This window comes from Lycium ferocissimum, chromosome 10, assembly GCF_029784015.1.
Source record: "Lycium ferocissimum isolate CSIRO_LF1 chromosome 10, AGI_CSIRO_Lferr_CH_V1, whole genome shotgun sequence".
In the NCBI taxonomy this organism is placed as follows: domain Eukaryota; kingdom Viridiplantae; phylum Streptophyta; class Magnoliopsida; order Solanales; family Solanaceae; genus Lycium; species Lycium ferocissimum.
The window spans coordinates 57749767-57767511 of NC_081351.1; the positions used below are offsets into that span (position 1 = coordinate 57749767).

General features: G+C 38.5%; 1 protein-coding gene across 1 annotated transcript; it reads right to left on the minus strand.

The window, feature by feature from the left end:
- Positions 1 to 3955: 3955 nt before the first annotated feature.
- Positions 3956 to 4918, minus strand: LOC132035048 (uncharacterized). Its single transcript, XM_059425367.1, has one exon. It carries the CDS (start codon positions 4916 to 4918, stop codon positions 3956 to 3958), a length of 963 nt encoding a protein of 320 aa, XP_059281350.1.
- Positions 4919 to 17745: the final 12827 nt, after the last annotated feature.

Here is a 17745-nt window from a genome sequence, read left to right on the forward strand (position 1 = left end):
GTCTTATCATAAAGATAGCTTTCTAAGAGCCCGTTGGCTTAGCTTATAAGTTGCTGAAAACAGCGTATTTGGCTAGCCAGCTTATAATTCATTTTGTGCTTACAATAAGTTCAAAAAATTAAGTTGACCCGCTTGACAAGCTTAAAAAAAGCAATTTATAAGTTCGAAAACAAAATTATAAGTAAAAAAATAAGCTACTCCAAATTATTTTTTTTTTGACTTATAAGTTGTTTTCAGCTTATAAGCTGTTTTTTTTTAAGCTCATCCAAACAGGCTCTAAGACGCTTTAAAATGACAAAGAGTGTTAAAATAGCTTTCTAAGACGCTTTAAAATGACAGTAGCGTTAAAACTATTGTCAACCCTTACATACATACTTTATATACAAATAGTCACATCTAGTGACAGTAATTGGGTGTAATAATTTATCAATGAACATAAAAAGAAAGGAAGACCAGTCTTGCCCTATAAGTAACATAAATCAATTTCTTAACCGAAGTCCCGTTCAATATTATGTTATTCATTGCCAGATCAAGAATCTAAACAAAAGAAATTTCAATACCTTAAATAAAAATCTCACAAAGTATCATTCTATCATTTTATGTACTCCATACAATAGAGAAACATTCTTTATATATTGCTAAGCACCAAAAAGTGATCTACTTATATATAACTGCAGGGTACATATCATGACACATAAACAACATAGGAGAACAACAATAAAAGTAAATCTTACGAATCATAAACATTACGTCAATTGAAATCCGGTAGCATTCAACAAAAACCACCCGGGGACCGCTCCTCGTAATTCATTGAATTCAATCTCCTTGGCCAACCTCTTTAGTCTTTACTAAAATAATTTTTGCACTACTAAATAAGCAACAGGTAATGAAAATTGTAGTAATTAGATGAGATATTAGTAGGTTCTTGATTATCTTTGATAAAGAAATATTTTTAGTTAATTACATATCTGCAGAACACGTTGATAGAAGCTTCTTGAAGGAATGAATAAAGAAATACCTTTCAGTGATAAATCCTTCTTTCGTGATTTATTTTTTGCTGCACACTTATGCTCCATGATAGCCCCGCTTAAGAAACTATATGTATAAAGTTAAACAAAAAAAAAATTATAAATCAAGAAATATATTAGATTTTTTGAAGATCAGCCAAACTCCCCAAAGTATAAGCAAACAACTTTGTTATTCACAAGGCCGTTTAAATATATTACATGGATAAATAATTTTGTCACATTATCAGACATCAAAAGAAAAAGAAAAGCCATTTTCCAAGAAATATACAATACCTCAAGATTGTGCAAGTAAAAATTCATATAATTACAGCGCAATGATAATTACCATCTGTAAGAAGAAAAGGGTGGGGCAATATTCTTAGTGGGTTGGTTGTTGACTGTTGAAGAAGCCCATGTTCTTATATCATATTTCAACGTTTCGTGCAGGTTATTGTATTTTGTTGCATAAATGATCACTAATTGCTAAATTAATAGCAGTGACTGTTGGGCTTTCTAAACTAAAAAATGAAAGATAGGTCATTAAGAGAATGTAATAATATGAATTTTAATTTTTCTAAATATCAGATAAATAGAAAAAATTAAGAAAAATGGCAAAAAAAGGAGAAAAAAGATAAATAGGATCCTTGTCTAAAGAGAGGTGTCACATCACCTTTTCTATTCCTAGCTTTATATTATATATAGATATAGATTGTTCTACTTCTTCCGCGAGACCCTCAGGTAACATTGTGGTCTCATCGTATTCCTCATACTCTTCTTCTCCCATGCTAGCTGACTCATTAGTTTCGCAACACGTCATGACATTTAAGGCTGCTTTATTGTTTTTTTATTACTAAAAAGAAATTTAAGGCGAAATATGTTAGTATAAAACATGCATGTAACAAATAAAACAGTTTTGATAAACCGAGGCTTTCATTAATTAAAAATATTTAGAAGTACAAACTGTGGTCCTGGCTTAGGTCAAGCCATTTCCGTTTTTGAAAACATTACGAGGTATGTAAGTGACAAAGAGGGTGAGTAATCGGGCCTCGACCGATTCTCCCCATTTTCAAAAATAAATTCATCTTTCTCTACCGAAGAGCCAGTAGCGGGGTAGAGGTCCACTTGGAAAGCTGCTCGCTCGGTTCTGCCTCTCTGACGCTGGGTGCTTCAGCACATTCTTCCAGAATCACAGAGCAATATTCCTCTTGGAATAGCATCCTTATCCCTTCTTCAATGTCAGCATCCTCAAGCATCGGCATTCTGTATGGAAATGACTGGTACAGATTTGGAATGGGTTTGCAGAGATTTGCGACCTCTGGTTTCTTTTTGGTAGGCATCTCTCCCTCCGTTGGGATGTAGCCAAGACAAAGGCAAAAATTATCTTGAAGGATAGGAATGGGCTCAGTGGTGCCCTGCAGATTCTTCCTTAAACTTTTTCGGGTTCAAACCCGTTTAGAATCATGGTAGAGGCAATCATTTTATAAACCACTAGCATGGGAGTTTCCAGGGAGTCTATCTTGTGGGGTTGCTCCCACTAACTCCATGACATGGAAATCCGTTCCTTTGGGTGCGGCTTCAATAACAGGTACAGAATAGTCTGGATAATTGTGCATGTTGGCTTCTCTGTGGATCACCACTTTTTCTCCCTCCCAGACGAATTTTACAGATTGATGAAGTGAGGATGGCACTGCCCCTGCCATATAGATTCATGGTCTTCGTAGAAGCAAATTGTAATTGGCTGGTATTTCCATGACTTGGAATTCAGTGGTGAACTTGGCAGGTCCTATTTGAATGTCCAAATCAACTACTCCAGTGGCATCACAACGTCCTCCGTCAAATGCTCTTATGTTAGTGTGGCTTTGATGAACCTTTCCCAGGTCATACCCTAGCTGAGTCAGGGTAGATTCGGGGCAAATGTTGAGTCCCGCCCCATTGTCAATTTAGATACCCGGGTTACCACTTTGTTGCGACACATGATAGTGATGTGCAACGCTTTGTTGTGATTTATGCCTTCCTTGGGCAACTCTTTCTCTGTGAAGGCAATTTGATGTTTCTCCATAACATGAGCGACCATTTCGGCCAAGTTTTCACTGTTTGTTCCAGCTGGGACATGAGCTTCCGCTCGCACCTTCATTAGAGCCAGGCGGTGTTGAGGTGAACTTTGCAGCAAAGCCAGTACCGAGATTTAGGCTGGCGTTTTCTTTAAATGCTCAATAATGGAGTATTCCCTTGGCTACATTCGATGCCAGAAATCTTCGGCTTAACCTTCAGTAATAGTCCTTTTCTAATTACCTTTCCTTCGGGGTGCCTCTTGGGCCAGGTCTTCAGGAGTATAACATCTTCCTGATCTTGTAATACCATGCGCGGCGGCAACTTGGACTACAAACTCTTTACTAGGTGGCGCTGGAGTCACCTGAGCAATGTGTGTTGTCACCGGTGCAGGGATTAATACCTTGAATTGCGGGCGTTCTTTCAAAGACAGTGACGCTACTGTGCGTTCAAACTCTTTCACAGAATCACGGATTGTAAGCATTCCTGCGACCCAGTCTTCTTCTCTCTCAATCATGTGAATCACATTATTGCCATGGTTTGGCAAAGGATTGGTGTTCACATTTGGAGGGGTCGTTTGGAGTACAATTTCTTTCCGGTCAATCAAGTCTTATATTTTGTACTTGAGATTAATGCAATCCTCAGTGTTGTGCCCTATACCATTGGAGTGATAGGCACATGTTTGGTCAGCTCGGTAAAATCGGTTCTTTGGATCGACGGCCTTTGGCGGAAGCACTTGAATCATCCCCGCCGCACTTAATCTTTTGAATAAATTAGTCCGAGATTCCATCAGCGGAGTGAATACCCGAGGGGGTTTCTTCTCAAAATTGGGACGTGGCGCATTATAGGCATTTGGTGGGGGTTTGATTCGGTAGGTATTAGGTTGGTTATTTTGTGGGTTACGTAAATAGGTGGGGAGTTTGATAATTTGGCTGTGGAGCTTGGTAATTTGGGGGAGGTGATTGGAAGGCATTTGGTGGAGCTTGGTAGTTTTGGGGTAGTGATTGGAAAGTTGGTTGCGCGTAATATATGGGCACCGTGTTGTAAGGGGTGGGTACGTAGGTATTTGGAGGAGGTGAAGCATATGCTTCCATCGGGAAATCTTCCCTTCTTTTGGGTTTAGGGGTGTGGGATATGCTAGCCACGTCTTCTTTCTTCTTGCGTGCGAACCCGGTAGAGCCTGAACCAACGGGTTTTCCAGTCATGCTTATGATTCGGCCGGTTTTGAGACCGTCTTCTATGGCCTCGCCCATTTTGACCAATTCAGAGAAAGGTCTCCCCGCCATTGAAAGCATTCTATCATAGAAGTCTGTTTCTTGTGAACGGATAAAAACCGACACAAGTTCTTCTTCGCCCATAGGAGGTTGTACTCGGGCAGCCTCTGTTCTCCACCTGCTTGCATATTCGCGGAAGTTCTCGGTGGACTTCTGTTTTACTTTCTCCAAATAATATCTATCTGGCACCGTCTCCATATTAAAGCGGAATCTTTCCATGAAAGCAGCAGCCATGTCTTCCCATGTGACCCAACGGCGTATATCTTGCGCCGTGAACCATTCTGAGGCTTCTCCTATCAAACTCCGACTGAACAACCTCATGATGAGCGCTTGATTGTCTCGGACACCGACCAATTGGTCGCAGTAGGCCCGCAGGTGCGCTTTAGGATTGCCCGTCCCGTTAAACAATTCGAAACGGGGTACTTTGAAGCCTTCGGGTAAATCCAAATTGGGATGCATGCACAAATCATCATAGCTTAGACCTGTGCCAGTGAGCGTAGTCCTCATAGATCGTTCCAACATTGCGGTCATCTTCCGCTCAAGCCTTTCTTCCTGTTTTTCCTGTTCGGCCTTCCATGCCTTTTTCATTTCTTCATAATGGTCAATTTCTTGATCGGGCGAGAAGGTACCTGGTGTGACAGGCGTGTGGAAAGAAACAGCAGGGAGAATTCGGGTAATAGGGGTGCTTTTGTCAGTTGGTAGTGGGGTGATGCTTGGTTGTATAGTGATGCCAGGGTGGGTATTTTGTGGTGTTAGGTAAGAAGGGATAGAGTGGGCGGTCTAGGAAATCTAGTTGGTGTTAAGTGGTGGTGGGATGTGGCTCGAGGCACCAATGTGTCCATCGATTGGGGTAAATGGCATGGTGGTCATAACGGACCTAGTGGGGAAGTGATCTGGTAATGGTGAATTCAGAGATGGAAAAAACGGCGGAGGCCTTCTTTCTTCAGCAGGGGCCTCTCGGGCAGCATTAGCAGCTTTGTTTCGCGCTACTTCTTCTTGAAGATGGGCGATTTTTTCAAACATCATTTTCATGACTCCTTCAGTAGGTGATGACTGGGGCAGCTCGCGCAAAGGCGATTCTCTGAGAGCGATGTCAGTAGGGGTAGTTTCGTTCTCCGAAGTACCAGTCATTTTCTCTTTGCCTTTGTCTTGTAGGGATAAGGATGCTATTGCAGCTTTAGACCTTGTGAAGTATGCCAGTGTGAACACGAATCAACTTCTCTTTCTATAAGAAAAGAATAACTCAAAGGCAAACAAAGTTAGTTTCGTCAAATAAAGAAAAGAAAAGCAAGATATCACATATAAATGGCGGTTTAACATTTAGCACATAAATGGTCATATGTTTGATTTAAATGCTCAATTGATCTCTTGTACCGGGTTTTGGGTACTTGGGCTTTGTTTGAGTGAGGGGATATAATATTTATAATATATAGGGACCGAGTCTTACGTAGACTGCCTACGTATCCCTCCGCAGGAAGTCAAGCCCTTCCGTAGTTCGGTCTGCATAAAAAAAATAAACTTAAACCTACCTGTGACTAAGCCTGATAAAGGCTTCTTGCATATCCCTCCATCATGGGACCTCAGGTCGTGCGGCACCTACCTTTCCATTTACAACATAAAAAGGGGGGGGGGGGGAAAAAAGTAAAATATGTGTTAAATACAAAAAAACAAGGGATCCCCCTAAATCTACCCAAAAAGTGACCTTTCTTTTTAGGTCAATATCGAAATACTAAGTTTAATAATACGTTCAAATTTCTCGGCCCTAAGGCTCCCAAATCCTAATCACCTTGGGAAGAAGCACCAACCAAAGGGCGCCCTTGTGGACCAAATTTTTCAACTCAAACTTGAACACATCGCATTCTTCATGTCATGCCCTAAAGCTCCACGAATGAATAAAGCATAAGAAACACAAGCATTATAATCGCGGAATATCCCAACTCCTTTGTAAGCATCTAAACCCTTCTAGTATCTCCAATCCAATCGACGGGGGCCTAATCTTCCTAATACTGACCAATTTCTAAAAGATGCTAGCATAAGAGTCCCTGAACACTGTGAAGTCGTAACGCCAAATACGAGTGTTCCGAGTAATCCCTTCAGTTGGGATAATGTTGTCATGGACCAATAGTGAATGTGGCCCCCACATCTTGGTGATACTTTTCTCATCTATCAATCTAATGAGTCTCTTTTTAAAGGATAAGCATTCATTGAGGGTATGCCCCCGCTCCGATCTTGGTGATAAGGGAATCTCTTACATGCGAAGACCGGAGGGCAAGGCAAAAACCTATCGAAGCAAACGCTGACTATTCCTTTGCTTCGGAACTTGATCATCATCTACTCATTCGTAGCCTGCTGAGGCGAGACTTGGTAGGGACAATCCAACGCTTTGACTGCAATAGCCCACCATTCGAGTGAAGCTATCTGAGCATACTCCATTTGCTCTATGGGCTCCTCCCTAGGGTTTGATAACGCAGTAGAAGCTCCTTCCCCTTTGGGGCTCGATGGTGCAGCAGAGGTTTCTTCCCTTTTTATGCTTGAAGGTGCAGCGGAGGCATCCTCCTTTGATGGCCATGTGGGCTCTTGTGGGTCCGACTCCATTTCTTCTTCCTCGGACTCTTCCATTATCGGGATGTACTCGGGAAGAATTCCTTTTCCCTTGTCAAGGATATTTTCTCCTTTCGATAGTTTTTCGAGCTTTACGCAAATTTTTCGGCCTTTCTTGTCTAGCAAGCTTTCCACCGAATCCAACAACTCATCCGACTCCTTAATCTTGGCTTTTACTATCCGGATCTTCTTTTCGAGGTCTTGAATCTTCCGTCATAGCGAAACCTCATTCTCCTTCATGGCCTCGAGCTCAGGCGTAGTCTTGTTGTTCATCTTCAGATTCTGAGAAAATCATTAGGCTTAGTGCAGGTATTTTTGTTCATTGTTTTTCTTTGGGTGAGTGGACAGTATTCGAGACCAATTGAGCATTTAAACGAAACATATGGAAACAAATAAAGTCACACAAATCAATTCATAAGATTATACTACGCGCGTTCTTAAGCATACTAAACGTTTGAAACATAAATGTGCCATTTGAATCAAACCATTGCCCCATAATCATTAATAATAAAATTCTTCCCTGTAGGAGTACAAAAGATAAAGTAAAGACAGTGCATAAAAATAAATCAGTAGAAATATCCTCCAGTAGTGGATTATGAAGCCCGATCCCTATCAGTCTTGGCTTTCTTTGCTTTTCGGAGGGTAGTCTGGATATGAAGATGGGCTGACGTCAAAGTCGCCTCCATAAGAAACCCTTTCTGTGTGAAGGTCAGTGGAGCGACATCATCTAAAATCTTCTTCATTCGGTCGTCTAGCTCAACCAAACAATCATTGGTAAGCTCCAACTCATGCCTCAGACTCTCTATGACGGCCTTGTCATGCTCAATTTTCTCCAAATACTTAGCATCTCTGTCGTCAGCTCTCCTTTGAATCAAACGGGCTCGGATCTCGGCTTGCGAATCCTTGTCTTGGACACAGCTATAGAGAATAGGCCTAGGAGGAAGTGTGCCTTGCAAGTCATCCCTCAACCAATCCTTATATTCTATGACACAACCCGGACGAAACCTATCTTCAGCTAAAGTATCGGGACCCCAAATCATGCGACCTTTCCATTCTCGGACACAATCTAATGCTCTTGGTGGTCTATCAATGTCGTAGTCGATGATGAAATCTCCCATGCCTCCAATATGAGGTACGACTTGGACTCTCCCAAATTGTCTCAGAATCCGAGCGGGAGCATAAGGGTGAATCCCTCGTATTCCCATAACCGGCAAAAATGGACACTTTCTTCCCTTAACTACAACTTCAGTGGATACGAAGTCATGGAACATCCATTGAATGCTTTCTTCCTTCAATCTGGAGAAGGTGAATGTCCAACTTTGTCTATTTTGCTCTCCGAAGTTCGGGCGAAAATCCCGAAGATTATCCCTTTCAGCCGGCTTACTTAAGTGTTGTTCACCCCTAACCTTGACCATACTTTTGAGGATCCACCATTGCAGGAGTAAATTACAACCTTGGAAGTATTTGTAATGATTCCGGCAGAGACTCAAGGCTCGGTATAAATCGGCTAATATGATCGGGGTTATATCAAAGTATTTGGTTTCTTCTTTTTTGGGTTATGCCATAGGAAATGGCATGGGTGATCGAAATGACTCGGGTATCTATAGCTAAGGACCAATCTTTGGGAAAGACCATAGTTCCCAAAAAGCAAATGGCGAAAGCCAAGGGTTTAGTGGTCGTCCAGTCGGCATAAGTCTTGAATTCTCCGGGATGTTCCACAAATCCATTCGGGCTTCCAAACCTTCTGTACAACTCTCTGAAGGGTATGGTGGGGCCATGGGCCCAATTGGCGTAGTTTAAAGAAAGCATCCTATAAATTTGGGAGTAGGTGAGTTTTTCAGGGATCAAAGCATTTTGGTCGGGTTTCTTCCTTCTTTTCAACCCCGAGCCTACGCTAGTCAATACATCTCTAAACTCTTCCAGAGTTGGTGTCATTTCAATGTCGTCGCCAAATTTGAAAACCATTCGGTCCCTATCCCAGAATCCGGTAATTACTTCTATCAGTTCCTTGCAACCGGTCATAGTCATGATGGATGTCAAATTTCCTAAATGACATGAAATTTCTCTTTTCTCTTCCGGGGACATTTGGCCCCACCAAATCCGCAGCAACTCAGGTGTAGTCAGGACCATATCAAAATTCAAATTGATCGACATCTACAAAACAAAACCCAAGGTTAATTCCCCCACCCCCCACTAGGCAATGGTTTCATTCATAGGCACATTTAAATATTTTCAAATAGCACATAATATGATATGCAGAATTTTTTTCAGGTCATAGACCGTACTTGACACGGGGTAGTCTCCTTATCGGGTTTGGATACGTCTAAAATATCCAAACCACCCAGTCTACTTCTCATTTGGATTTGTCTTAGCTCTATCTTAGGCTTATGCAAGAGTGATTTTTTCAAATTGACCTTGGACCCGAGCGGACTACTCGGGGTGAACCGTTGTCGGCCGTTGGGTGACCGCACACCAACTTAACGTTCAACGTGTTCCAAAGAAAGGGTGTTTCAATTTTTTAGTGAAGGCTAGACCGCGATCCCGCGTGTCCCCTTTGAAACCATGCTTTTTGCCAGGAGTGGCGGAGTTTATGATATGATATGAATGACAGTTCAAAATTGCGGAATTTAAACACATAGGCAAATAAATACAATTAAAATCACATTATATTGAAACCCTTATGGTTAGAACCTAGGAAATCCCCAGCAGAGTCGCCATCTATTACGGTTCGCTTTTACGCGGGTAAGGCATAAAAGTTACTACGAGGTTGTTGGTGCTCTAATTGGATTTAGTATTTTTAGAGTCGCCACCTAATTTATTATGGAAAACTAGGAAAATCGAGTTTAAAGATTTTGCCAAAATTGAGTAAAATCTTTTGGACCAAAGTTCGAGGTAAGGGTTCTGGTGATCCCCTAGGAAAGGTTTTACGCACCCTAGTATTAAAGATCCGTAGAATACGGTTGACCTACGAGCTTCAATGTGTGATTAACGTACTTATTTGTTTAAAAGTGTTTTAATTTTCCGCAAAAAAAATGTCATTCCTTTTCATATCGGATCATGGTTTCAAAAAAATTGGCAAAAATTCCCCTTGTAAAAAGGGATTTTGATTTTAAAATCCACACAAGTTCAATTCACTTTATTGCCGGACTAGGACACACTCGAGATTTCTCCCAAGTAGACTCGCTACGATTCTAGTCCTAATAAAATGGGTTTAGTTCTCGTATATACGTATATAAGATATATATATATTATCTCTCTCTCTCTCCTCTCTCTCTCTCTCTCTCTCTCTCTCTATATATATATATATAAAGTTTATGAAAGACAAAATCAATTTGGTTCATTTTATTTATTGAAGCCATAGGTCAACTATATCCTAAGTCCAAATCCTTTTATTCTCATACTTAGTCCAAATATTTTAGTCCAATAAACCTTTTGGGGTGAAAACGTTTGAATAAAAATGGTCCTTTTTCTCCAGAATTTTTCCAGCCTTGAACCCAGTTTTTTAAAACATGCAATTTTCTTATTCTTTTGTCAAAAAAGCCCATTTTTGTCCATTTGAAGGTTTGAAAAAAAAAGGATTTGTCACAGTCAATTCATTTAAACTCTTTTTTTTTTAGAAGATATCACGGTAGTTAATTATGGGTTGTAGCCCAAAAACTAGTTTACCTTCCAAAAAAGAATTTACCCCAAATTTTTTATTACTAAAGCCCAAACCTGCAAATCTCACCATTTTTGAGAAAGGCATAATTTACTCTATCCAAAACATGTGTTTGATTATTAAACAAAATCAGATTTAAAAGCCAATTTCTTTTCTCTGTTGTGCGAAAAAGAATCCAATTTAAACGAGTTTGGAAAAAAAAAAAGTTTTGAGCGACTTCCTAAAATACTACTCATTTGATTTCCTAGTCTACACATGCATAAGGGTTTCACTATTTCACATGTTTGATATACAACATATACATGTACCAAATAAAGTAAAGAGAGGGAGGAATATATCTCTTTCAAACTGATGGGCCTACCCAAGCCCATCAGTGCCATTTTCACCCATTGGCTGGGCCTTCAAATATATCAGCTTCCTTTTGAACGATCATCATTGAGCCCTAACAGAATTGGAATTGGGCTGCCTGTATAGAAGGTGGAAGGACCCGAGAAATGCAAGGAAAGGATTTTGCATAGAAAAGATAAAGAATTAATATCATGAATGCACACTTAAGCATATAAAAAAACTCAACTAAGGCAAACAGCAGGCTAATTGATCTAAATTCAGTCCCCAAGTTAGCCAACTTATACATACACTTAACCTGGATTAAGAAGTAAAGGTATATACAAGTATATTCCTTTGGTATACTTAAACATATACACCTTTAGGGATCCTTGAATGGTTAGTAATGGAAAGCTTTTACCCTCGTATTCCCAATGCCGTACAAGATCCGAGGGGTTTTATGAACCCCAGGCATGACAAATACCGGAGAGGGCTTAAGCTTGATCCTTAATGACCAATTAAACCCCCCTTATAATGTATTAGTTGTGAGCATACTTATGGGAATATACAGGCATGTGCCCAAACTACCTTAACCAAATTTAAGGAAAGCACTTAATGTTCAGCAAACATAATCAACAAACAACATCAGGGATCAAGTAAAGTACTATGAGGCTGATTAAGCATATAACAAGAAAAAGCAAACACTTAGAGTAATTGTAGACATTTGTGGAAGCACTTCCAGGATGCAAGAAAGAAAATACCAATTGTAGAAGGACATAGCAGTTCTATATACCATTTAGACAGTAAGGCAAACAGATTGGACTAATGTGGACCAAAGTTCCAATTAAGTCATCACAAAGGGTAAACACATCTTAGAATTCATTAGGATAGTCCTTACATTGATAATATTCAGTTAAGGTGTTAATAAACAGGACAACTATCCTCAGAGATCAAATGAACAAGCATGTACAGATTCAGACAAAATAGAGGTGCATAAAAATGAAACACAATGGCTTAGGCACATGATACACTCAGTTCCCTATACTTAGTCATGTAAAATCCTTATGCAAGTGATGTGGCTCAGTATGGGTAGGTAGAATCATAGCATAGGTCCAACATGTTCAGATAAGGTCAAGCAAGGGTCCCAATCATTTTTAAACACCCTACTCCACTTAGATGACATAACAAGCAAGCAAATAATGGCTTTTAACATGAATGACCAACTAAATCACGCCAATGGCACATTACTTATCAAGCATATCATACTGATGAACTAACCAAGTCAATATTAATGCTTGTCAAATTTACAAATATCATGCTTTGTTATGAATAGTGACACATGCATTACCTTACTATCACAAAGTTGAGTATTGATAGCTATGCAGTTATACAAATAAGGTTCAGATAATCAGCCTCAGATTCAGATGACTTATGAAGACTCTTAAGTTTCTATATCAGTTAGTTTTAGGCAAGTAAGATCAACATGATGCCTTTCAAAGATTCAGGGTGTGCAGAGACTATAACACCTAAGTTACATGCTTGGACATGGTTAAAATTTAACCGGATCAGTAGTATAGTTTTTTTTTTTTAAAAAAAAAAAAAAAAGATTTCAAAGACACCTAATAGGTTAACAAGTTAAGACAACAACACTGCTTAAACTAAATAAACAAGCATAGGAAAACATGCTATATTATCAAGTATTTTAGACTGATAACAAGACTAGTTTCAATAGCACATAAAGATTACTAAGCTAATCATGCTAAACAGGCTGAAATAGCAGCATTTTTCATCTAACCACATACTCGTAGAATCAACAGGCCATATCATGCCAATAGCAAGTTAAGACTGCATGAAAGATACTTAAACAATCCCATAAATTAAGGCAACAACATCATTGTCCTAGTTAAACAAACCAAGGAGCATATACTATCACATAAACAACCTACCAAACCACATAAAGAATAAAGAAACAAAACAGCCCAATAAATTAAGGTAACAACATTATTTAACCTAACTACATAGACACAACATAACATGCTACATCATACAACAAATTAAACACATAAAAAAGGCAGAAAAAAAAAGCAAAAAAATAAATAAGGAAAGGGGAATTACCTTTCTTGAGTGCAGCCTTTGATCGAGTGTTGGACTTGGAGACCTCCTAACTTGTCCCCCCCCCCCCCAACCCCCCCCCCCCCCAAAAAAAGATCAAAATACCAGAGAATCACACAAGGACACGGAAATAAGAACTTTAAAATTTTAAACTGATCGAACTCTTAAAATTTCAAAGCAAAATGCTCTAAATTTTAGGTATTTCGAAGATATGAGTGAATATGTGTAAATATTCAGTTCAAAAGTGTCTAGCAATGTAACCTAGGGCTTCTTTATATAGAAAACCCTTAAATCCCTCAAACCTTAATTTCACGATGTGGGATAAATCCCTGTTTTTGGGATTTTCTCCCTCACATCTACATTGTAGGGTTGAGATCGAGTTAAAATAAGTATCAAAGGACCAGATCGAGTCAACAAAAGATCAATCCGAAAGGTTCTTCATGAACTAATAAGAAATTGCGATTCAAATTCAGAACACAACAAAAACAATTAAAGGATTTCAGTCCATAGACGTTGCAAGATAGAAGATAGAGAAAAGAGTTGACCTTACAAATGTTCAAGGTCGTGTTTGGCATCGTTTGGAGATGATGCATTAATTTTTGCCTCAAACGATCGAACCATGACTGCACAAAGCGAAAGTACACTGTGCCATTACCCATTTTGGGATGCTGACGTAGAGAGAGAGAAAAAAAAGTATGGTGGATAGGGTTTTTACGAAGGGAAAGGGGAGAGTAGGGTGGTGTTTGGATGAAAAAGAGGGAAAATGGGTTATACCCCCTGATATTTTGGCGCACTGGGCCGGGTCATGCCTTTTGCATTGGGCAAAAGAAAAGGTCCCTTATATATGTATAAAAAAATATATAATATATATATATATATATATATATATATATATATATATATATATATATATATATATATATATATATATATATATATATATTAATGCATATACATGTAAAAGGGACAAAAATGCAAATTAATAAATAGGCAAAAAGATTGATTACTAAACAAATTAATTAAAACTACATGATTAATTAAAAACACGACTGACTTTCACAAAATAATGGATTTGCAAGTATGGCCTTAATTGAATTAAAACAATGAATTTTGTTATTTCAATTATGGCCTCATTTGACTAACGAATTGATTATTTCAATAGTAGCTATGATTAAGCATATAATAAGCAATTTACAAATATAGCTATAATTAATTATCCAGATTAATTATAATTAATTTGAGAATTGCCCATATAAATGGAGTATGCAGAAATAAGACTTTGGGGGTAAAAAATGATTATTTATTTCAATCAAATCAATTTTCTTGAATTAAAATGGGATAAATATTTGTTGATTAATCTCTGATAATTTGGACAATTAAAAAAATAAATAAATAACTATTTTCTGGTTGAAATTATTAAAATGCATCATTAATTGCTGTAAAGTAATTTCCAAATGGTTTATTATAGAAATTATTTTACCAAAGAGTAAAGGTAAAATATTATATGCATAGCTTATAAAATCATCCCGATTTTTTCTAAAAAAAAAATTATTACCCCATTTAATATTCAAGTACTTTGAGCAAATAAAATAAATTATAGGAGGTCAAAAATTAGGTGTCAACAACAACCACCACCAACCTCCATCACATAATCACCACGATCAACTCCTACACCACCAGTCACCTCCACCGTCAACATTTACTACACAACCACCACCTCCATTGAGTCATTACCTGTCACGAGTCGACTAGGGGCCATGACGGGTACCCGGGGCTGACCATCGAGCACCACTCATTCTATTACTCATCCTGCGTTCATTCATATTTCTTATGCACATAGTCGTAGAAAAACTATTTTCATTTGAAACACATTTACCTTTATATACATAAGCCCTTCGGCTATCAAAATAATATATATACATGCAATGAGAAACTGTGAGACCATACTACCCACACATACATATCTACGAGCCTCTACTAGAGTACTAGACATATAGACGGGACAGGACCCCGTCGTGCCCAAAATACATATACACAAAACAATAAGCAATGGCACCCCCGGAACAATGGAGTGCTCTCAAGTCAGCTAATAGCTCATACGAGTCTGGATCACCTACCTGTCTACCTGTAGGCATGAACACAGCGTCCAAAGAAAACGAACGTCAATATGAAATATGTACTGAGTATGTAAAGCATGAGTAGTAACATAAGTAAACGTGAAAAGTAAAGATAAAATAAAGTTCAAATACCTTTTTGAGATGTTTGTCACGCTTACTCTACCTTTTCTTAAGGGTCGCGGAATGCACATACATATACATATCATAGTACCGTATCTGCTCAAACACATTAAACATTATCCGTATTTGGCCACGTAGTGGCTCGACCATATCCGTATTCGGCCACGTAGTGGCTCGACAATATCACATACATGTCTTCCGTACCCGGCCATAACGAGGCTCGGTATATCTCATCATCATCATTGCCATTACTACGAAAATCTTTTATCATCACATACATCTCATAAGCTTATCACAACTTTTCATAGAGCATGCATTTGAATTAAGGACAATCTATGAAAATCATATCATATTCGTAGCATGAACTTCATAAAAATATCGTATGATAGGCTTTGTAGTCTCTAAACTTAGGCTCTTCATTACCATTATCGTATCTATGGCATATCTCTTACCTTTATCTCATGTGAAATCCTCTATGAACATAGACTCATAATTTTTCCGGAACATTTGTCGTAGGACATGCATTAGAGCTCATAGACATAAACAATATCGGGGTGGCATAAGGTCGAGAACCCCCGATTGCATTATGGAGTGATCATATTCATCATATCTCACCTTGAAGGAACTAACATTTTAAGGTGAGTGTAACACAACAAGTAACCTCAAGGGATCGTAAATAGGGTCATTAGATTGTAGAAACATCATATCGTATTCATAGCAAGAACTTTATGGAATTAGCATATCATGAACTTTAGAACTTTTAGGCTCAACTCATAATCATCTTCGTCATACTCACATCGTATCTCTTTTCTTTATCTTATGAAAAGCTCTTTATAACCATAGACTCATAATTTCCGATGTGTAGGAAAGTCATAGAAATATAGGAGAATTAATGCCATGGAGTCATGCCTTAGAAAGAAAGGACTAGCCTTACATACCTTTTCGTTTAGCTATGTTATCGCTTGCTTGTTCTCCTTCAACGCCCATGTTGTTACCTTCAAGAAAGTTTGCATTAACATTAACTAATCGACCACATGAACATGCTTAACTTAAGCTAGGGAAATTGGGTAACATTTCCTTTGTTTATACAACTTTCCTTATATTACATATCAATTCCCAAACATCAATAATAACATTCACAACATCATAACAATAGCCTTTATTCACCTACATTATCCTTACTTCTCAATTCACTTCCAATTATCCATATTCATGGTCATAACACACGATTACGTTCATACATATACAACTTCTATCCCATGTTCTCAACATCATTTATACACGATTATAATCATAACGTATCAAGAATCATGACTCAATCCAAACATTTACTCAAAAGTGACACTGTTCCCACATTCATGACCCATTTTCTATTTCCTTCTACAATCCAAGTGTTTCAACTTTCAAATACCTTAAACAACATGGAAATACCATAAAACTTACCTTAAATGGTGTAGGAATGAACTTTGGATGCAAACACTTCACTTTGAGCAAAACTCTAGTTTCTCCTTCACTTGGATTCTTGTCTTGGATGAACTTTAATGGGTTTCTTACACTTGATTCACTTGGTTTGATGAAGTGGAACACTAATATCTCTTGAATTTTTGTGGGAGAAATGTAGAGAGATGTTCTAGAGAGAAGGGGTGTGAAAGGGAAATGATATGAAATGAACTTAGTCCCTTATTAATAATTCACACTTCGGGCCCCGACCAGGTTTACGGACCAACATACGGTCCGTATAAATTATACTGACCGTATGTCTGGCCGTAGATTTGGTCCAGAGAGAGGTGCAAATCTGGGCTAATTATACGGCTGAACATACGGTCCGTATGTTTTATACCGCCAGTATGTTTGGCCGTATATTGCCCAGTTTTTCGAAGTTCGTTCTTGTCGACTCGTTTGATCTCCAATCCTTATGGAACCTTCTTCGCACTTGTTTATCACCTCATTAACAATCTAAGGGACGTTATAACTCTTCTTTAAAGCATCATTAAATCATCATTAACTTGTTACTCATAAATCTTTTCCGATACATATCGTATGCCTTGCCTTCTCTAGGCAAACTTTCTTCCCTTACCTCAATGTCTTTTGAAATCTCGATTAGGATCATCAAATGCTATTTCTTACTAATCAAAACATCGTATACATCGTGCCCTTCGTTAGTCTATTCATGGTACGTTAACGAAAAAATTTCCAAGGTGTAACATTACCGCACATCCATCACCTCCGACCACCACTGTAGCGACCACTAGCCATTACTACACAGCCTTCACACCAACCTTCTCCATACAACCATGACCATCACTTTAGCACTATTCGAAGTAAACAAGAACAAAAAGGTATTCTTTTTATCCATCATGTTTTGAATCATTTGCCTTAGACCTCAAAAATTTCTTGGTTATAAAGAAAAACTCCGTCAAACCCCAAAAAGGCAAGTGCAGATTCAGGAACTTTAGTTGCACTTGTTAGAAAAAAGATAATAG